Source organism: Syngnathus floridae, chromosome 13, assembly GCF_059516105.1.
Source record: "Syngnathus floridae isolate MCC-2025c chromosome 13, RoL_Sflo_1.0, whole genome shotgun sequence".
Classification (NCBI taxonomy): Eukaryota; Metazoa; Chordata; class Actinopteri; order Syngnathiformes; family Syngnathidae; genus Syngnathus; species Syngnathus floridae.
Window position 1 is genome coordinate 5202372 of NC_142425.1, and position 17737 is coordinate 5220108.

Sequence of the window (17737 nt, forward strand, 5' to 3'; positions counted from 1 at the left end):
GCCGAGTGTGTTTTTAAATTGACTTCAGTGTACTGTATGTTTATTCTTGCAGAAGGTCCACGTGTTTTGTGCACACCGCGTGCCACCAATAAGAGAATAGACGTGAGGTGGAACATTAACTCTTGATTGGCCCTAAACAACACCCCCCTCCCTCCCTTCCTTTCTCGTTTTCCTCCCAGTCGTCCGTCCCATTGAGCAGTTCGTCGTTTGGGATCCTCCCTCCTGCTCCTTTTCTTCTTCGTCTTCCTCCTCATCCTCTTCATCCGTCCGAGACTGGCAACGCGATGCAAAGATGGCGCATCCGCTGCGCACATCGCTGCCTCCGCTTCTCGTCCGCCTGGCGCTGCGCTTTAGACTTTGCGCCTACTGGTCGCTCGTCGCCGCCTTTTGTGCGCTTTGCGGCGCCGCGGCGCTGCTGCGGCTCTGCTGGAGCGCCATCGCGCGGCCGACTGCCACCTTCCGCTGGACGCTGCGTGAGGCGCCGCCGGCGTGTCTGCACGACACGTCCTTGGGCACACACTGCTATGTGCGCATAAAGGTAAGTGTGGGAGGGAGGGAGAGGCGCGTGCATGAGCTGTGGGGGCGTGTGTACGAAGGTTGGGTGGTGCGGTGCGTGCGCCTTGAGTCGTGATGGCTGTGGCCGTGCGCGTGTGAGTTTTGTTTTCGTCTGGGGCGCGTGCACACGTGTACAACTCGACTTCGAGAAGTGTTGCTATTGCATCATCAATTTAAGCAATGACGTCCACCTTATTAGGTACACTTTTGAACTAGATTCCACAAGTTTGGCACCTTTTGATCTGTAGGATGATTGGGAAAATCTGTGAGACTCAATGTCACAACATCTATTTTGTGTGTCTTGCGTCCCCGCAGGAGTCGGGCCTAAGGTTTCACTATGTGGCAGCGGGCGAGCGGGGCAAGCCCCTCATGCTCTTCCTGCATGGCTTCCCTGAGTTCTGGTACGTGAGCCAGTCCACAAGCACCTTTGGGCGCCTTTTATTTTTTCCTCCTCTACCCTTAACTGTTAAAAAATGCTTCTTGGAGCATCCTGCTTCTTCAAACTCCCCCACGGGTGCAAATCCTTTAAGATATCTGTCTCAGCTGCCGTTTGGATTATGATATGATGTAAGGCCCTTGTGGATTGGGGTCAAAGATGTTGTCAGGTTGCATCGCCGTCTCTTCGCAGCGTGCAGAAGACATGCCAAGATAATTTGGTTTTCCTTTCACGACAGAAATGGACATGTCATTTGGAAACTTGGAAAGAACTCGGTAAAAAAAATGTCCTAAATGTCGCTGTCGCAATGGATCCAATCATACTGACAACAGTACGTAGCAAGATTTTTTTTATCTTGCCAAATATTATGATTAGGGATTTCCCAGGAACTGTTTGTGTTAGCACCACAAGTTCTCGAGAACTTTATTTCCACCACACATTTCAAAAGTGCGTTGTGCTGCAGGTTCTCCTGGCGCTACCAGCTGCGTGAGTTCAAGAGCGAGTTCCGTGTGGTGGCGGTGGACATGCGAGGCTACGGGGAGTCGGACCTGCCACTCGCTGTGGACAGCTACAGACCCGAACTGCTGCTCACCGACGTCAAGGACATGGTGGAGCACCTCGGTGAGCTTGCAGAGACGCGTGCTAATGGTGTGAGGAGGCGGTAACCATAGCAACCAGTTAGACTGGCGCTTTGAGGCCTTGAAACAAGTGACAGGATGCACTAAAATATGGTTGCCGTGGTTACAAGGTCATCATGTTTGGCTTAATAATAAGGACTGACTTCACCTGTTCTTCTGGCCTTCCTTTCCTGACAACTTGCATCTCTGATGCCTTCCACTCTTTCCCCAATCTTTCTATTTCGTTTCCTCCTTTTGTCTGGTCTTTCCTTGCCCCCCTGATGTTTTTTTCCTGTCGTTTTTGGGTTTGAGGCTACAACCGTTGCTTCCTGGTGGGTCACGACTGGGGAGGCACCATCGCGTGGTTGTTTGCCATCAACTACCCGGAGATGGTCGCCAAGCTCATTGTCCTCAACTGTCCGCATCCATCCGTCCACGCAGGTAACGCTCCATCTTTCTATTTCTCTGTCTCATCAAGGAGGAGGCTGGGCACACTACAGTGCTTTAATTATTAATGTTATGTTCCTTCCTCATCCTCACCTTTGTTGTCATCTTATTTTCTTCCTCCTGCTCCTCTTTGCCCTTGCCTTCGCCTTGTTCTTCCCTTCCCCGTCCTCTTGTTGTCCTGTCATTGTTCAGACTATGCCTTGCGCCACCCCAGCCAGATGTTGAAGTGCAGTCACTTCTTCTTCTTCCAGCTGCCTCGCCTGCCTGAGCTCATGCTCTCCATCAATGACTTCAAGGTGCCCTCCCCCAACCTTGACTCTTTTCAAGGGCACAGCTCTCGTGCGTGCGTACGTGCGTGCGTTTCCTATCGTCTGTTCTATTTTAAGAGTGCATCAGAGTGTAGGCTAAAAATAGGCTAAAAATAGACGCATAGAGGGAGAAAAAAAAAAGATCAGCAATCTTCTGTGGAAAATTCTTTATCCTTATGAGTATTTCTAGCCTCTTGAAGCTTTTATAGTGCAGCGCCCCAAAACAGTCTATTTTGTCAGGGTAGTTGTCATTTTAGTTGCTCACAAAAAGGCTGCATTAAACTAATTTTCTATGATCACCAATGGACAAAAAAATCCCACAAGACAATAAAAAAGCTATGAAAATATTCTTCTGTTCTGATTAAGATTAGATGTTCAAATAGTACGTGAACGATGTCCTACCATTAATATTTGCCATTAAAATGCTAAATTGAAAGGCCACGTTCAACCAAAATCTTACCAGAAGAGTGGAACTCCTTGTTTGTGTCCCAACAACCCGTGAAACTAAAAGGTAGCATTACATAACAGGTTCATATGGGGCTGACGCAGTGTGTGTTTGTTGTGCTATCAGCAGGAAGTCAAGAGTAGGCCAAGTAAAGTGGGCACGTGCTGCTCTTCCGCCCAAATCTTTTTCTCTGACTTGTGCGTTTTTCTTTTGCCTTGCCACCAAGGCTCTGAAGGCTTTGTTCACCAGCCGGAGCACCGGAATGGCCCGGAAAGGAAGATGGCTGACGGCGGAAGAGCTGGAAGCGTACCTGTACGCGTTGTCGCAGCCTGGCGCTCTGACAGCCGCGCTCAACTACTTCAGGAATGTTTTCAGGTGTGGAGGTTAATAATGATTAATATAATATTAATACATATAGTCGAATGTGAACATTAATAATGTAATAATAATAAAATAATGTCTATTGATAATACAAATCGTCAAAGTAGTGCATGGTCGAGTTTTCATTTTGCTTTTGTTTTGCATCCCTCGAGTGTCCTTGCTTAGGAGGGTCAGATGTTGCTCTGCATGCTTTGACACAGCCCATTATCTTCATGCGTCACCTTGAACAACTCATCGCACCCGTTGCCATCGCAACACGTCGCCAACAGGTGCTGCCCTGCAAAAAAAATCTGTCTTTTTTTTTTGGGCGAGGGTGGGGGAAGAGTGGAGTGGATAGTTGGTCTGCCGCACAGGTTCTGGGTTTGTGCCCTGACATTGGCTAGCGATAAATTTATCCACCAGTCAAGGGTATGCCTTGGCTCTCACCCCAAGTCAGAAGTCAGCTGGAAGAAACTCAACTCACCCGCTCCCCTAAATGAGGACGAACCTTGTCGTTGTCCTGCATGGCGCCCTCTAGTGTAGGATCAGAAAGAAAGTAAACATTTATTAAAGCTGAGCAAAAAGAGCGCAAATGTTATTCGGAGCACGTTTGAATTAACAAACTCATTACACATGAACGAGCCAACCATCTGCTACCCAATCTTGCTGCTGCTTTTTATAGCACAGAACAGTGGAAAGAAGAAAATGTGTTGCCTTTTACTGCTGTTGTCTCGTGTGTGATTTTTATTCGATAATTTCATGTTACTTGGTACGAGTAAGTACTCGTATTGGCATCGGTCTGAAAAAAAACACTGCTATTGAACAGCGTTAGTTCTATGCTCAAGTTCCACTTGACGTATTTGTAACGGGATGTTTTGATATGACCGCAGCTCTCTGCCGCTGAGCCACAACCAGGTGCGGTCTCCAGTGCTGCTGCTGTGGGGCGAGCGCGACGCCTTCGTAGAGCAGGAGATGGCTGAGGAGTGCCGGGTGCACATCCGCAATCACTTCCGCCTCAACGTCATCTCGGGGGCCAGCCACTGGCTGCAACAAGACCAGCCCGACATCGTCAACACGCTCATGTGGACTTTCCTCAAGGAAGGCGACAGCCGCAAGGGCCACAGGAACTGATGGACGAACGGACGGACGGGCAGACACTGGCGTTGCTAGGCAACAGAGCGATGACGTAACTGCCAGTTTCAAAGCACACTTTGAGGCGGACGTGGCTGAGAATGACGCAGGGACTTTTATTCACAGTCCGGAAGACACATTTTGTTATATTGCAGCCTTATTTCAAATGGATTGAAGTCATTTTTTTTGGAGGGCATTCCAAAAAGTGAATTTAATCCATCCCCCCCCCCCCACTTCAGTCATCTGTTTGGGGGTGTACAATACCTCCTGCTTTGTACCACCGCACACATTCCAAAGTTCACAGAGCCGCCATTTTGATTTTATAAATAAACACACTTCCTGTCACATTTTGTGGACTTCTTCTAAAAGTAAACACCATTAAAAAAAGATGTTATAAGCAAAACATCAGGAACAGAGCTGGAGGTTCTGATACAAATAGAGTAACACAAAAATAAACACACACATGCTCACTCCACAAAATGTTTTATGTGCCACCACTCGAATTTCACTTCACATCAATTCTAAGTTCTTTTTGTCCTATTTAAAGTCACGCAATCAGTCACATGAGAAACATTCAAACCGATCCGACATTTCACTGTTTGCTTTCTTGACAACTAGGCCAGGACAAGAAGCGAAAATGGGGTCAGGAAAATAACACCCGGTCTCCTGCTGAGCATCCACGGACCCAGTAGTGGTTACAAAGTAGCACAATCCAGTGGAGTCCATGTTTGTCCCTCCGGGCTCAGAGACAAAGTGCTGTCCTTAACTTTGACCTGGCTCGATTTAATGCGGGTCGACGTCCAGCCAGCGAACTCTTGGAGTGGCCTCGGGCTCACCAAGGAAACTCCGGAAGTTCACTTGCTTCCTGATATGTGGTGCGATGTGACACTGAGGCGAAATGTGATGCGGTGAAATGTGACACTATTGACACTTTTCAATATTTTCAAGCAGGATCTTCAGAGAAAAGCAGTAGAGGGTGTACACTATTTAGTAGCCAGGTCAGGTATCAGGCGGCGAGCCCGTCTGGTTCTGCATAATTGAGCCATATATCATTAGCTCGTTATCATCCAACTCGTTAGGCCGTTTTTTTTTTTTTTTTATTTTCCTCCACAGGAAGGAAACATGAAGCTGATCCGATCAAAGAGCACCTTGATTCAATTTGTGCTCATATACGTTTGGTGACTTTCTGTCTCCTTCCTTTCAAGTTTTACTCATTTTCTATTATCGCCAATTCTATTCAACAATTTCTAAAATATCAACATTATTTCCAATCATTCAGATAAACACTGATTTATGCCAATTTACGTAGCTCTTTTGTGGTGTTTTGCATTACATGTTAGCATGCTTTTCGTTATACTGTACAATATATAGTTTAGTTGAACATGTAGAAGTCAAATGCTTAATTTGATTTTTACATTTTACAGTAAACGTCAACTGTGAGTGACAGAATGACAGCACCTGACGGAAACAAACAAAGCAATTGAAGTCCTTGTCGGAGGTAATGGCCCGCTAATCTTGGGAGGTGAGTAGACGCTGGCCTCCCGGATTAAACCGGTGGCGGTCACGGCTAATCTGATACAACCCATACTCACATTCACTCGGTGATGCGTCTTCCGCGCCAGTGTGAATCTGAGGAGGGCGGGGATGTGTGTTGCTATGGCGATGAAAGGTCCTTCCAAGCAGCTGCTGATTGGCTGACACAGCACAGCACCATTTTTCCATTCCTACCACACCCCTCCTCGTTCTCCTCCCCCCTTCCTCACCCAGGCGCTCCAATCACCAGATGCATTCCACGCTGCTGTACTGCGCCTCCTCTGGAGCTTCTCGTGGGTTCTGGAGAGGAATCGGAGCAGGTGAGACGTCTGTGGTGTGGGAATGAGATTCTGATGCTTAGCTTAGCTTGGTCCTTTCATGGTTATTATTATTTGCTGCATGATTTTAGGAAAAATGTGTGTGTGTGTGAAGGGGAGGTGACTAAAATGGTGCACATGATCCACACGCTGGTCTGTGCGTGCTAAGGCGACACTCAAGTAGCCGCCTGAATAATTCATTATGGATCTTATCGTTTGCACACCGCATGGAAAACACACAGACTACGTCACGAGGCATATTGTTATCACCGTATTAATAACTGTTCAGAATAATAATAAAAATCATTACATTATTTGCTGAATTTGCATGAATGCAGTTTGGCTGCAGCATGCCGATCAATTCATTGAGTGAAGGGTTGTTTTGTTTTCCCTGCTCAATGGATTGTGTGTGTGAATGTGTGCGTGCGTGTGTGCGCGCGCGCTTGAGTGAGTGTGCGCGTGCCTGGGCGCGCACACTAAGGTTAGCTCAGCTAGTCAGTTCACTAATGATGTTCCCGTAGATGCTTTGGACCTGAACATTGTCGTCAGCAGCTCTTTGGTAGTTGTTACTTAATTAAGTGGAAGGTTAGTACAGCACATGGTGCGGTCCCTCTACAATGTTGTGTGCATCCACGTTTCCGTCCCAGGACGCTTCTGATTTATCGGTTGCACCCAGTCTGCCTTGTTTCTTTGTTTTGTTTGTTTCTCCAATGTAGTAATTTTCCCCCTAATAGATTCTCTCATCCTGGTCACTCCACAGTGTTGTGTGCATCCATGTTTATGTTGCGGGTAGCTATGGGGCTTATTTGTTCTGCACGAGTTGCCTCAATTGAAGATTTCTTTAATTTACCCCAAAATAGTCCCTTCACCACCCCAATATACATTACTATTGTAAACCTTTCTTCTTTCTTCACAAGAGTTCATTCTAACATTGTCCACTTTTCCTTTGGAGTCATTGTCATACACCAGTCGCCTGCCTTGTTTATCTGTTTGACTCAACAATTAGAGTCGAGCCTCGTGCACAGAGTTTCCAATTTCCACACCATCTCAAATGCAGCAGTGCCATGACATCATTGTTCTAATGTTGCCAGGAAAGAAAATACTCAACTGTTTGGTCCAGCGAGCTCACCCATCCAGAAAATGTTAAATATGCAATTAAAGCACAATTAAAAGTAATCAATAAAAATGTTAAAATTCTTCTTTTAACGCATTAGCATCAATGCTAACATTCATGCGTCTTTTGACAGGCAGACAATGCTGCGTGCTGTGCTGTAAGCACACGTACTAATTCCAGCCCTTGATTGCAGTTTGCCACGTGACACAAAGAGCAAAGCCAGCTTGAGCGCATCAACGTGGAATGAGCAGCAGATGTGCCGCCAAGGCGGATGAGGCAGGATGGAGAGCACCTCGCAGTCTTTTATTGATCTACGTTGAGCAACAGAAACACTCAGCGGCCACTTCATTAGTACCACAAAAGCTCTCAGAGTGATTCTCAAATTTTTTACAATAAGTACCACCTCAAAAGCAGAAAGATGGTCAGTGTGAAACGTGTTTGTTCACAAAGTGATGTCGCCAGCGACTACTCCAACCACCATTGACTGTGACTCTCACACAGTTTCTGTTCTTTTGTGTCTTGAGGAGCACCAGGAGTCGCTTCTAAGATGTTCTCCGTCTGCTGAGTTCAAGAGTGTCTTAGTGCACTGATTCCACTTGCCGCCATGAAGTCGGATTCTCTGACAACCGTTCACCCATCGGGAGATGCACAAACCTCCAAGGTGAAGCTTACCAAGAAGCCTGGAGAGCGGACCACTGCGGCAAAGCCAAAGACAACATCGACTGGAACACCGATTCTGAACGGCACCGCTGTGGGGGCCAGGCGGGATGTCGCCGGTCCGGCTCGCTCTCGTGTGGCGAAGGAGCCTGAGAAGAAGGCCAATCCCGGGACCAGATCCAAGACCTCCCCTCCAAGCTGTGTGTCAAAACCTCCAAGAAGTTCTACGCAACACACCGCCTCGTCAACGTCGAGCGGCGTCTCGCCAGAAAACGGCGGCGGCGGCAGGAGCCCTCGAAATGGCACTACTTCCATTCCAGGTGCTGATTTGTTATCTTGACATCATTGAAACTGAATGACAGAGGTGCGAATAAGCCGTAAGAAAATCCCAAGTTAAATTGGTCAATCAAATAGGTCAAGTTGGCCCAAGTCAATCAAGTAGAGCATTCTAAGTTTACAACAAGGGATGTTTAAAATTTGCCAAGTCGTGTCACCACAGCGTGTAAGCAAGCAGAGATAAAGCACTCAGGCTGCTATCGGTCTGCCGGCAGCTGCTCAACCGCAGACGTCGCCTAAGCCCTGCACAGCTGCTACCAGACTGCAGGGACTTGGTGTGTGTGTGTGTGTCGGGTTGACGGAGCACTTTGAGCGTTTGTGGTTTTAGAAGCCGCTTAATCCTGATGTCATCCCTGATAGCATTATTCAAGGCCTTCTGTACACAAGTACTTGAAACACACAAAGCAGAACCTCCAAGGCTGATCACAATCCGTCCTGGTACACTGGTCAACCAACCTTCATTTTATTTGGATTTACCCTCAACTGGAAATGACATTTTGACATCTTGTCGCTGGCTATTCTATTGCTATCAGGGCAGAGCAGATGAACAGCAACTGTCCCTCTTTTGTCCTCAACATGCGCTCTTGCGGTTTACAACCGTGTTGTAGGAGCAAAGCCCAAACAGCAGGCCAAGCCACCGAACAAACTTGCAGCGACCAAATCGGATGCAACAAAGCAGAGCAGCAGGTGAGTTTGCTGAATACATTGTTAGAAATTAAACCCGATGGTTGTAATGGTTTTGTCCATCAGCAGTCCCGGCAGCAGGTCCAAGGTGAAAGTACCGCCTGGAGGAGTGGAGGCCCCTGTGGCTGGAGCAGTGAGAGCAAGAGCGGACCCCAAAGGCAAAGGAGTCCAAGACAGTAATGGTCAGATTTGGTGCATTTTACATTTGACTTCTTTGAGTCAAAATGGCCTTTTAACAGCTACCTTCTCTTTTTGGCGTTTAGTCACCAAGTATGGATCTGTTGGGAAAAAGCAGACTTTGCCCAGGAAGGATTTAGATGGCCCGAGATCCTCTGCACTGAGCAAACCACACGGGGAAACTGCCAGAAAGGTCTTAACCTCAGTTTCGGCTAAATCCTCTTCTAAACCAACCAAAGTGTCTCCCACATCTACTAAGCAGTCCTTCAACAAATCAGCACCAAAACTTAAAAGTACCACAGAATCGGAGGGACCTTCGCCAAAAAGTGGAGTAACCATCAGAAGTTCTAAAGGTCAGGGTGCTAAGGAAAATGGTAAAAGTTCAGACTCTAAAACTGAAGAGGTGGACAGCGGCGCCGCAGGGGCAGATAGCGCTGCGGAACTCGTAGCACCATTGCCACCAAAAGGCCAAGATTCCCTCAGCCCCCATCAGGACTCAACTTCTTCCGTTGTCCAGAAGACTGGGCAACAGTCCAAAAATGGCGCAAATGAACCTTGCGTAGCGCCGCCAGCAGTAAGATCCATTGCCGTGGTTAAAACGTCTGACAGCCTTACGGGGCTTCAGTCACCGAGTACGCCTGGGGACACCCCCTGCAGTGGGGCAAGTACCAGCACTCCCTTAGAGGACTCCTGGAGCGGCGGCATCCACCCACAAGTTAGCCCTACATCAGAAACGGGCAGTACGCACTCAACCTCCTCGGACGACATCAAGCCCCGGTCGGAGGACTACGACGCAGGGGGTTCGCAGGATGACGACGGGTACAACGAACAAGGCGTGTCCAAGTGCAGCACCATGCGCTGCCACGACTTCCTCGGCCGCAGCAGCAGCGACACCAGCACACCTGAGGAAATCAAGATGTACGAGGCCGGCACGGGGCTGAGAGTGGAAGTCCGGCTGCGTGGCCGGGAGGTGGAGACCACCAGCGAAGAGGAAGGCGCGAGGCCACGTCCCCGGTCGTGGTTGCAAAGGGAGGAACGTTCAGTGACCGCCGAGACGCCTTCCAGCGTCCCTGAGCGCCAGACTTCAGAGGAGGAGGACGATGATGAAGAGGAGACAGAGGAGGAGAGATCAGAAGTGGAGGTAATCCCTAATCAAGGCCCGACCGAAGCCTCGCCGCCCTTTCAAGGGATCATCAATCCGGCCTTCGATGATGACGCCGCGGACCCAGAGAACGAGCAGCCGGACTTTCAGTCTACATCCAACTTCCGCCGCTCTGTTTTGCTTTCTGTGGATGAGTGCGAGGAATTGGGCTCTGAGGAAGGCGGTGTCCAAACCCCTCAAGACCACGATGACGGAGCCACTCCGTGCGATGTTTTTGAGTCGGACTCCGTCACTCCACAATGCCACCGCGCCCCATCCCATGAACACTCCATGACTGCGCACCAGCCGCAAGGTGAGGAACCGCAAGAAAGGCCCTTGAAGTTCCTGACGGAGATTCGGGAGACGCAAAGCCAAGGGACCAACGGCCCTCCGCCGAGCACCAATACCACCAGAGACCTCCCGCCCCAGGAGCGGCCGTGTCACCTGGCCCTGCGGCCACCATACACCAATGGAACCAAGAAGACCGACTTACACCTAGACTTAAATGAGCCGCACAAGATGGGGGACTCTCCCTTACAGTCTCCAGCAGGTAACGTATGATCTATGGACTCTCCCTTGCTCCTCCCCCAAAACCATTCTCTGCGCCTGACTCTTAGACCTGTACCCACCATCCCTTGTGTAGAAAGAAGGATATTACCACTTCAGACATTCAAGTTCAAATTCAAATCAACTCACATCTCCACAGCTAAACATCTGCTCTCATCGCAACGCATTTGAATTTGCAACACCGATATCCTTAATCAGATCCCACCGGTGAAGGGGCGGGGCTTTTCTGACAAGCACCCTTATATACACACGCTTTCTCTTTGTGATTCATTTCAGACCACGCTGCATATTTCCATGTCCGAGATTGCCCCGTGTAGCATTTTGGTGGTGAAATGCAACAGAAAACCCACAAACGACACCTGTTAAATTGTCTAATAGAAGCTCCGCCTCCGACCGAGTTGTTTGTTTTAGGTCATTAGCAAAGCATGGGAAAATCCCTCAAGGCTTTTTAGGCGATTACGGAATCTCACCCAGCTTTAAACAATTTTGAACAAGCTGGAAAATAGATGAAAAGATATCAAACCTTGACCTATGTAAACATTCTAAGTTCAATTCTTCCTCTTTCTGCCATCTAGCAAACTACAGTATAAGTAGCAAAATTTAAAAGAAAAAAAAACAGTGCTTGTTAAAATGCTATACGTGATAACATCTTTCAAATAAATATGTATTTTTATTGAAAAAAAATGGTAAATTGTGTAGCAGACAAAAAGTTAATTGAACTAAAGAGAATGATGAATCTCCTGCTTGTTTAAATTGTGCACCAAGTTGTCTTTTGTTTTGTTATTGGTCTTTTTTTATTGTTTGGCTCTGCACACATGCATGCTGCCACTTTCCCTTACATCCATTTTATTTATGTTGGTCATTTTTGGTATTGGATTTGTGTCCCGGTGTTTAAAACAAGAAACAGTGTTGTTTGCTTATGCTGGCAGTGTTCCTCCTGTATCGTACATTTTGTCCCCTTGCTTTCTGTCCAAATCCTCCAAAACCTACAACACAGTTTGCCAATGAGAAGAGTATAGTCATGCAAACTAACTTTATTTTATATTTTGTGACACACATAATTTCCGTCCAATGCATGGCTTATTGCTTTGTTTGAGCATTTGGATGAAGAAAAAAAAAGATTTCAAAGGTGTTATTTTTTTTTCTGTAAAAGGGGTGTCTAAATTCAGTCCCGGGGGCCATTTTGTGCCCCCCCCCCCTTTCCTCTCAAACCCTGCTTAACCCAGGCATTTTTATCCCTTTATTTATTTGTGCGTTGCTGACAGTGATTTGTCTCTGAAATGTTAAAAACCAAAAAGATGCACCGGGCTGTGACACAGTTTGTCATTTTGCAATATTGTCAATTGTTTTTAGGCGACATTGCTTGTGACAGATTGGATCTAGGCGACGGCAAACCCGAGCGGACGCCGTCCAACAAAGCCCTCCTCTCCCCCATTTACGAGATGGACGCGGGCGATGCGTTCGTGCGCCGCTCGGACAAGGACACAACGGTACAAGAAAAGTTTGAGGACAAAGGCAGCGAGTTTGCCAAGCGGGATTGGAGTCTTCTCAGGCAGCTCCTCTCGGAGCAGGAGTCCAATCTGGGCGTGATCAACCCGGTGCCAGAGGAGCTGAACCTGGCACAGTACCTCATCAAGCAGACGCTGTCTTTGTCTCGAGACTGTCTGGACGCCAGGTCCTTCTTGTCCCCGGAGAGGGAAACCTTCAAGCGCTGGGCCGAACTCATCTCGCCCATGGAGGACTCGTCCACCAGTATCACGGTGACCAGCTTCTCCCCGGAAGATGCCGCCTCGCCGCAAGGGGAGTGGACCATTGTGGAACTAGAAACACACCATTGACCTTGCGTTCACACATGTGAAAAGTAAAGGCGTATTTTATCTTGGTCCCCGTTTATTCAAATTATTTATTTATTTATTTATAACCTCAGGCAGGTTCATTCACCTGATCTTCTGTACACATGTTCACACCCGATCGTCCTAATCATTCGGTGTTCTAATCGATTCTTTTTGGGAAAACACTACAGCCTTGCATTGTGTGTTGTGTTACCAAATTAAAGATGTGTGTTTATGTAGAGCTGGAATGGTTCCTATGGTCAAGACACGTAATACGGTCAAATTGCGGAACAAGCCTGGGGGGAACACCCTATAAACACGTGGCTTGCCTTAGATTTGAAAATCCATCCATTTTCTGTACCACTTTGTCCCCACGGGGGTCGTGGGCGTGCTGGAGCCTATCCCAGCCGTCATTGGGCAGTAGGCGGGGGGACACCCTGAGCTGGTTGCCAGCCAATCGCAGGGCATACAGAGACAAACAGTCATCCGCACTCACACCTAGGGACAATTTGTAGCGCTCAATCGGCCTACCAAGCATGTTTTTGGGATGGGGTAGGATACCCACGCGGACACGGGGCGAACATGCTAACTCCACGCAGGGAGGTTCCTTAGGTGGAATACAAGACGTACCCTCCTAACTGTGAGGCGGACGTGCTACCCAGTGCGTCACCGAGCCGCCAAAAACCTAAACTTGAAACTGAAAATAAACGTGTTGAGCTTGATGATTGCAAAAATAAAAAAGACTGTTCAAAATAAAAATAGTAAAATCTGGCACTTGCTGGCATGGACTGACGAGTGACCGTTGAACAAGAACGCTTGACAGGGTCTTCAGGGAGCGCAGGTACGAAAGCAAATGAAACTCAACACTTAGATACGCCATATTCATAACATTGTCAACTCGCAAGACACACAGCAAGTCAATCCGTGAAAATAAGTGTTCACAAAAATAACCTAATTACTTAATTATAAATAAATATCTTGTTTACAAAATAGGGGTCCGCATACCCCCATTTGAGAGAATGTACAATGTCGAGTGATAGACTAAACTTGTAGTGGTGGGTACAATCCTCAACCTCGCTGATCATGTCAAAGTGATAGCTGTGGAACTGCAAAATGGGGTGTTTGTTTTCTATCGCTCTTAGCGCGATATGTATATATATATATATATATATAGAGAGAGAGAGAGAGAGAGAGAGAGAGAGAGAGAGAGAGAGAGAGAGAGAGAGAGAGAGAGAGAGAGAGAGAGAGAGAGAGAGAGAGAGAGAGAGAGAGAGAGAGAGAGAGAGAGAGAGAGAGATAACGAACAGATGGTTGGCTAACTGGCTAACACAGGGGGCAGCTAACAGCTCTTTTTTTAAGACTTTGTTGAGGATATTCGTTTTACCGAAATTATCTCATTTCTTTTGGTGATGGCGGCTGATGGAGAAACGAGGTGGAAAACAACTATCATCATTAGCACTTCACTGCAGGTACGCAATGGTCAAATATTTGTTGATTGTATCCGATATCTATGCTTTACCGTTGTACTTAGTCCATGATAACTTTTTAACTTTTACCTAGTCAAAAAAAGACATATTGTACCTGTATATATATCTTTTTACTGGAGAAAATAAATTGACATTCCTTTAAATCCAAGTACACTTTCTGTAGTTCTGACTCGACAGAGAGTAAGTCATTTCTGCTCCTACAAGTATCAAACTGGGAAGTTTTAGTATGACTTGAAGACATTTTTGATTTTGCTAATGTTTTGTTTTGGGGCCCCCCTCAGAGTCATGAAACCATAAGGCTTCTCCGTGCTCAACAACACCGAATTCGCCTGTCAGACAGTGTGGAGTGCGGCTCCTTCATTTTTCCTCTGTCTGGTACAACCATTTCTAAATGCTCTTGTTATTAACCGTAGCAAAAGTCCAACCTGTTTTTCTGTAGATTCGTTTGCATTCTAAATATAAACGGGTGTGTGCTACTACGCATAGGTACAGCCTTCAAACTGGTGGAGCCTGAAAATGTCAAAGATGAGTCGGCGCTCGTGAAGCAAATCCAAAAGTTTGTGCAGGTCCATCGCAATAGTTTTGTGCTGCTGAACGCTCCTTTCAACGGGAAAAGACAACTAGACATTCTTTCGCTCATCCAGCAGAAGTAAGAAAAAGTCACGGAATATCAGCCTGGGTTAGGGTTTCAAACGGGGGGGAGCTTTCCAGAGTTGGCTTGTTAAGCAATGAGCCGCCAAACTAAATGTGGAGGAAATGTGGTTTTTCATTACTCTCGCTGCAGAAGTTTGACTTTTTTCCCTCATTTTCCAGATTCTTTGGCAGTCACCTCCGCATCTTCCCAGTGCGAAACAATAACGAAATCCTCAAAGGAATGCTGACTATTGCAAAGGTTAGGCTACATTTGCACTTTGGCCACGGCCGCCCGAAACTTAGCTCACCGTAGGATTCAAGCCGTTATCGTTCTTCCAATTGTATACCTTTTTCACCCCGCACAGGCCACGAGCGAGCCTCATGTGAACCGCATCCGGCACAGGATGACTCTTTCTAAAACTCACATCATAGAGAGGAGCCCTCTGTGGGACATGCTTAAAAAGCTCGCCTAAACACCAGGGTGAGCATCAAACATTTCAAACGTTATAAGTGGGCGTCGGGTTGAGCCGATCTGAGTTTTTGTCCGCCGCAGTTTTCTCTGAGGACAACAATTCACGAGGTCACGAGATTGCTCTGTGGAACCTATGTTCAAAGTAAAAAAAAAAAAAAAACTCATGTGATTTAGTGTATGCATGTGTGCGTGTTTTTTTTTTTTAAACCTGGTGCTTTATCTCTGAGGACCTTGTGACAGTCTTACTTTGGAGGGATATGCTGGTGCAGGATGACGCTCTGGCCGCTAGAGGGCAGAAACGTCACGCAAGTCATACTGAATTAAATGAATCGGGAGCCGCTATGTGCGCGCATGCGTGACAAAAAAGAAAAAACTGAATCATCATGAAAAAGACGTAATGTAATCTTACAAAATGTGTTTGTTTGTTTGTTTGTTTGTTTGTTTTGTTATAAGGAGGGAATTAGTCCAGCAAGAATCAGGCACACTAGGCCATTGCCTAGGGCGCCGGTTGGGGAGGAGGGCGCCGCAGCCACTCGAAAAACCAAAAAATATTAGTATTAAAAAAAAGATATATATATACACTAGCGTTCAAAAGTTTGGGGTCACATTGAAATTTCCTTATTTTTGAAGGAAAAGCACTGTACTTTTCAATGAAGATAATTTTAAACTAGTCTTAACTTTAAAGAAATACACTCCATACATTGCTAATGTGGTAAATGACTATTCTAGCTGCAAATCTCAGGTTTTTGGTGCAATATCTACATAGGTGTATAGAGGCCCATTTCCAGCAACTATCACTCCAGTGTTCTAATGGTACAATGTGTTTGCTCATTGGCTCAGAAGGCTAATTGATGATTAGAAAACCCTTGTGCAATCATGTTCACACATCTGAAAACAGTTTAGCTCGTTACAGAAGCTACAAAACTGACCTTCCTGTGAGCAGATTGAGTTTCTGGAGCATAGCATTTGTGGGGTCAATTAAACGCTCAAAATGGCCAGCAAAAGAGAACTTTCATCTGAAACTCGACAGTCTATTCTTGTTCTTAGAAATGAAGGCTATTCCATGCGAGAAATTGCTAAGAAATTGAAGATTTCCTACAACGGTGTGTACTACTCCCTTCAGAGGACAGCACAAACAGGCTCCAACCAGAGTCGAAAAAGAAGTGGGAGGCCACGTTGCGCAACTGAGCAAGAAGATAAGTACATGAGAGTCTCTAGTTTGAGAAACAGACGCCTCACAGGTCCCCAACTGGCATGTTCATTAAATAGTACCCGCAAAACACCAGTGTCAACATCTACAGTGAAGAGGCGGCTGTGGGATTCTGGGCTTCAGGGCAGAGTGGCAAAGAAAAAGCCATATCTGAGACTGGCCAACAAAAGAAAGATTAAGATGGGCAAAAGAACACAGACATTGGACATTGGACAGAGGAAGACTGGAAAAAAGTGTTGTGGACGGATCAATCCAAGTTTGAGGTGTTTGGATCACAAAGAAGAACGTTTGTGAGACGCAGAACAAATGAAAAGATCCTGGAAGAATGCCTGACGCCATCTGTTAAGCATGGAGGAGGTAATGTGATGGTCTGGGGTTGCTTTGGTGCTGGTAAGGTGGGAGGTTTGTACAGGGTAAAAGGGATTCTGAATAAGGAAGGCTATCACTCCATTTTGCAACACCATGCCATACCCAGTGGACAGCGCTTGATTGGAGCCAATTTCATCCTACAACAGGAAAATGACCCCAAACACACCTCCAAATTGTGCGAGAACTATTTAGAGCAGAAGCAGGCAGCTGGTATTCTATCGGTAATGGAGTGGCCAGCCCAGTCACCATATCTGAACCCCATTGAGCTGTTGTGGGAGCAGCTTGACCGTATGGTACGCAAGAAGTGCCCATCCAACCAATCCAACTTGTGGGAGCTGCTTCTGGAAGCATGGGGTGCAATTTCTCCAGATTACCTCAACAAATTAACAGCTAGAATGCCAAAGGTCTGCAATGCTGTAATTGCTGCAAATGGAGGATTCTTTAACGAAAGCAACATTTGATGTAAAAAAAATCTTATTTCAAATACAAATCATTATTTCTAACCTTGTCAATGTCTTGACTCTATTTTCTATTCGTTTCACAACTTTTGGTGGTGAATAAGTGTGACTTTTCATGGAAAACACAAAATTGTTTGGGTGACCCCAAACTTTTGAACGGTGTGTGTATATATGTATGTATATATATATATATATATATATATATATATATATATATATATATATGTGTGTGTGTCAAAGTGTCCTTTATTGTCAATTCCTCCGCATGTCAAGACACACAAAGAGATCGAAATTACGTTTCTCACTATCCCAGGGTGACAAGACAGAGTACACAACGCAAATACAAGTAAACAACACAGGAAAAATAAAACAAGAAGATGAACATGTAAGAGTGATAGCACGCTAGCCGCTCCCGATGCACAGCAGAGTCCGGAAAGATGACAGTCAACCA

At 46.4% G+C, this 17737-nt stretch overlaps 3 protein-coding genes across 14 annotated transcripts; all 3 read left to right on the forward strand.

Annotated features, from left to right (window-relative positions):
• Positions 1-155: 155 nt before the first annotated feature.
• Positions 156-4644, forward strand: ephx4 (epoxide hydrolase 4). Of its 5 annotated transcripts, none has more exons than XM_088394522.1 (8): positions 156-538; positions 871-956; positions 1455-1612; positions 1921-2049; positions 2248-2351; positions 3035-3191; positions 3355-3458; positions 4059-4294. In XM_088394522.1, exons 1-8 carry the CDS (start codon positions 293-295, stop codon positions 4146-4148), a joined length of 1074 nt encoding a protein of 357 aa, XP_088250648.1. In that variant the 5' UTR covers positions 156-292; the 3' UTR covers positions 4149-4294. The 5 variants fall into 5 exon arrangements, with proteins under 5 accessions (XP_088250648.1, XP_088250649.1, XP_088250651.1 ...); XM_088394523.1 differs by having other exon boundaries at positions 157-538; positions 3342-3458; positions 4059-4206; XM_088394525.1 differs by having other exon boundaries at positions 157-538; positions 3035-3183; positions 4059-4206.
• Positions 4645-6007: 1363 nt separating this feature from the next.
• btbd8 (BTB domain containing 8) lies at positions 6008-12896 on the forward strand. 8 transcript variants are annotated; one of them, XM_088394480.1, is made up of 8 exons: positions 6063-6152; positions 6671-6734; positions 7457-7684; positions 7788-8240; positions 8865-8943; positions 9007-9122; positions 9204-10808; positions 12179-12896. In XM_088394480.1, the coding sequence occupies exons 4-8, from the start codon at positions 7868-7870 to the stop codon at positions 12661-12663; spliced, it is 2658 nt and encodes an 885-aa protein (XP_088250606.1). In that variant the 5' UTR covers positions 6063-6152; positions 6671-6734; positions 7457-7684; positions 7788-7867; the 3' UTR covers positions 12664-12896. The 8 variants fall into 8 exon arrangements, with proteins under 8 accessions (XP_088250604.1, XP_088250610.1, XP_088250607.1 ...); XM_088394478.1 differs by lacking the exon at positions 6671-6734 and having other exon boundaries at positions 6008-6152; XM_088394484.1 differs by lacking the exon at positions 6671-6734 and having other exon boundaries at positions 6008-6152; positions 9010-9122.
• Positions 12897-13918: 1022 nt separating this feature from the next.
• Positions 13919-15600, forward strand: c13h1orf146 (chromosome 13 C1orf146 homolog). Its single transcript, XM_088394486.1, has 5 exons — positions 13919-14126; positions 14426-14519; positions 14631-14793; positions 14958-15036; positions 15143-15600. Exons 1-5 carry the CDS (start codon positions 14067-14069, stop codon positions 15248-15250), a joined length of 504 nt encoding a protein of 167 aa, XP_088250612.1. The 5' UTR covers positions 13919-14066; the 3' UTR covers positions 15251-15600.
• The last annotated feature ends 2137 nt before the right edge of the window (positions 15601-17737 follow it).

What these genes read in the sequence shown, in the direction of transcription:
- btbd8 (XM_088394478.1), top strand. Translation starts at nt 7,868, where the DNA reads ATGAAGTCGGATTCTCTGACAACCGTTCACCCATCGGGAGATGCACAA. An exon ending in TGGCACTACTTCCATTCCAG is followed by an intron (nt 8,241 to 8,864) that starts GTGCTGATTTGT and finishes ACCGTGTTGTAG; the next exon opens with GAGCAAAGCCCAAACAGCAG. An exon ending in GCAACAAAGCAGAGCAGCAG is followed by an intron (nt 8,944 to 9,006) that starts GTGAGTTTGCTG and finishes TTTGTCCATCAG; the next exon opens with CAGTCCCGGCAGCAGGTCCA.
- ephx4 (XM_088394520.1), top strand. Translation starts at nt 293, where the DNA reads ATGGCGCATCCGCTGCGCACATCGCTGCCTCCGCTTCTCGTCCGCCTG. An exon ending in TCTCCATCAATGACTTCAAG is followed by an intron (nt 2,352 to 3,034) that starts GTGCCCTCCCCC and finishes CTTGCCACCAAG; the next exon opens with GCTCTGAAGGCTTTGTTCAC. An exon ending in TCGCAACACGTCGCCAACAG is followed by an intron (nt 3,459 to 4,058) that starts GTGCTGCCCTGC and finishes ATATGACCGCAG; the next exon opens with CTCTCTGCCGCTGAGCCACA.
- c13h1orf146 (XM_088394486.1), top strand. Translation starts at nt 14,067, where the DNA reads ATGGCGGCTGATGGAGAAACGAGGTGGAAAACAACTATCATCATTAGC. An exon ending in CTTCATTTTTCCTCTGTCTG is followed by an intron (nt 14,520 to 14,630) that starts GTACAACCATTT and finishes TACTACGCATAG; the next exon opens with GTACAGCCTTCAAACTGGTG. An exon ending in GAATGCTGACTATTGCAAAG is followed by an intron (nt 15,037 to 15,142) that starts GTTAGGCTACAT and finishes CACCCCGCACAG; the next exon opens with GCCACGAGCGAGCCTCATGT.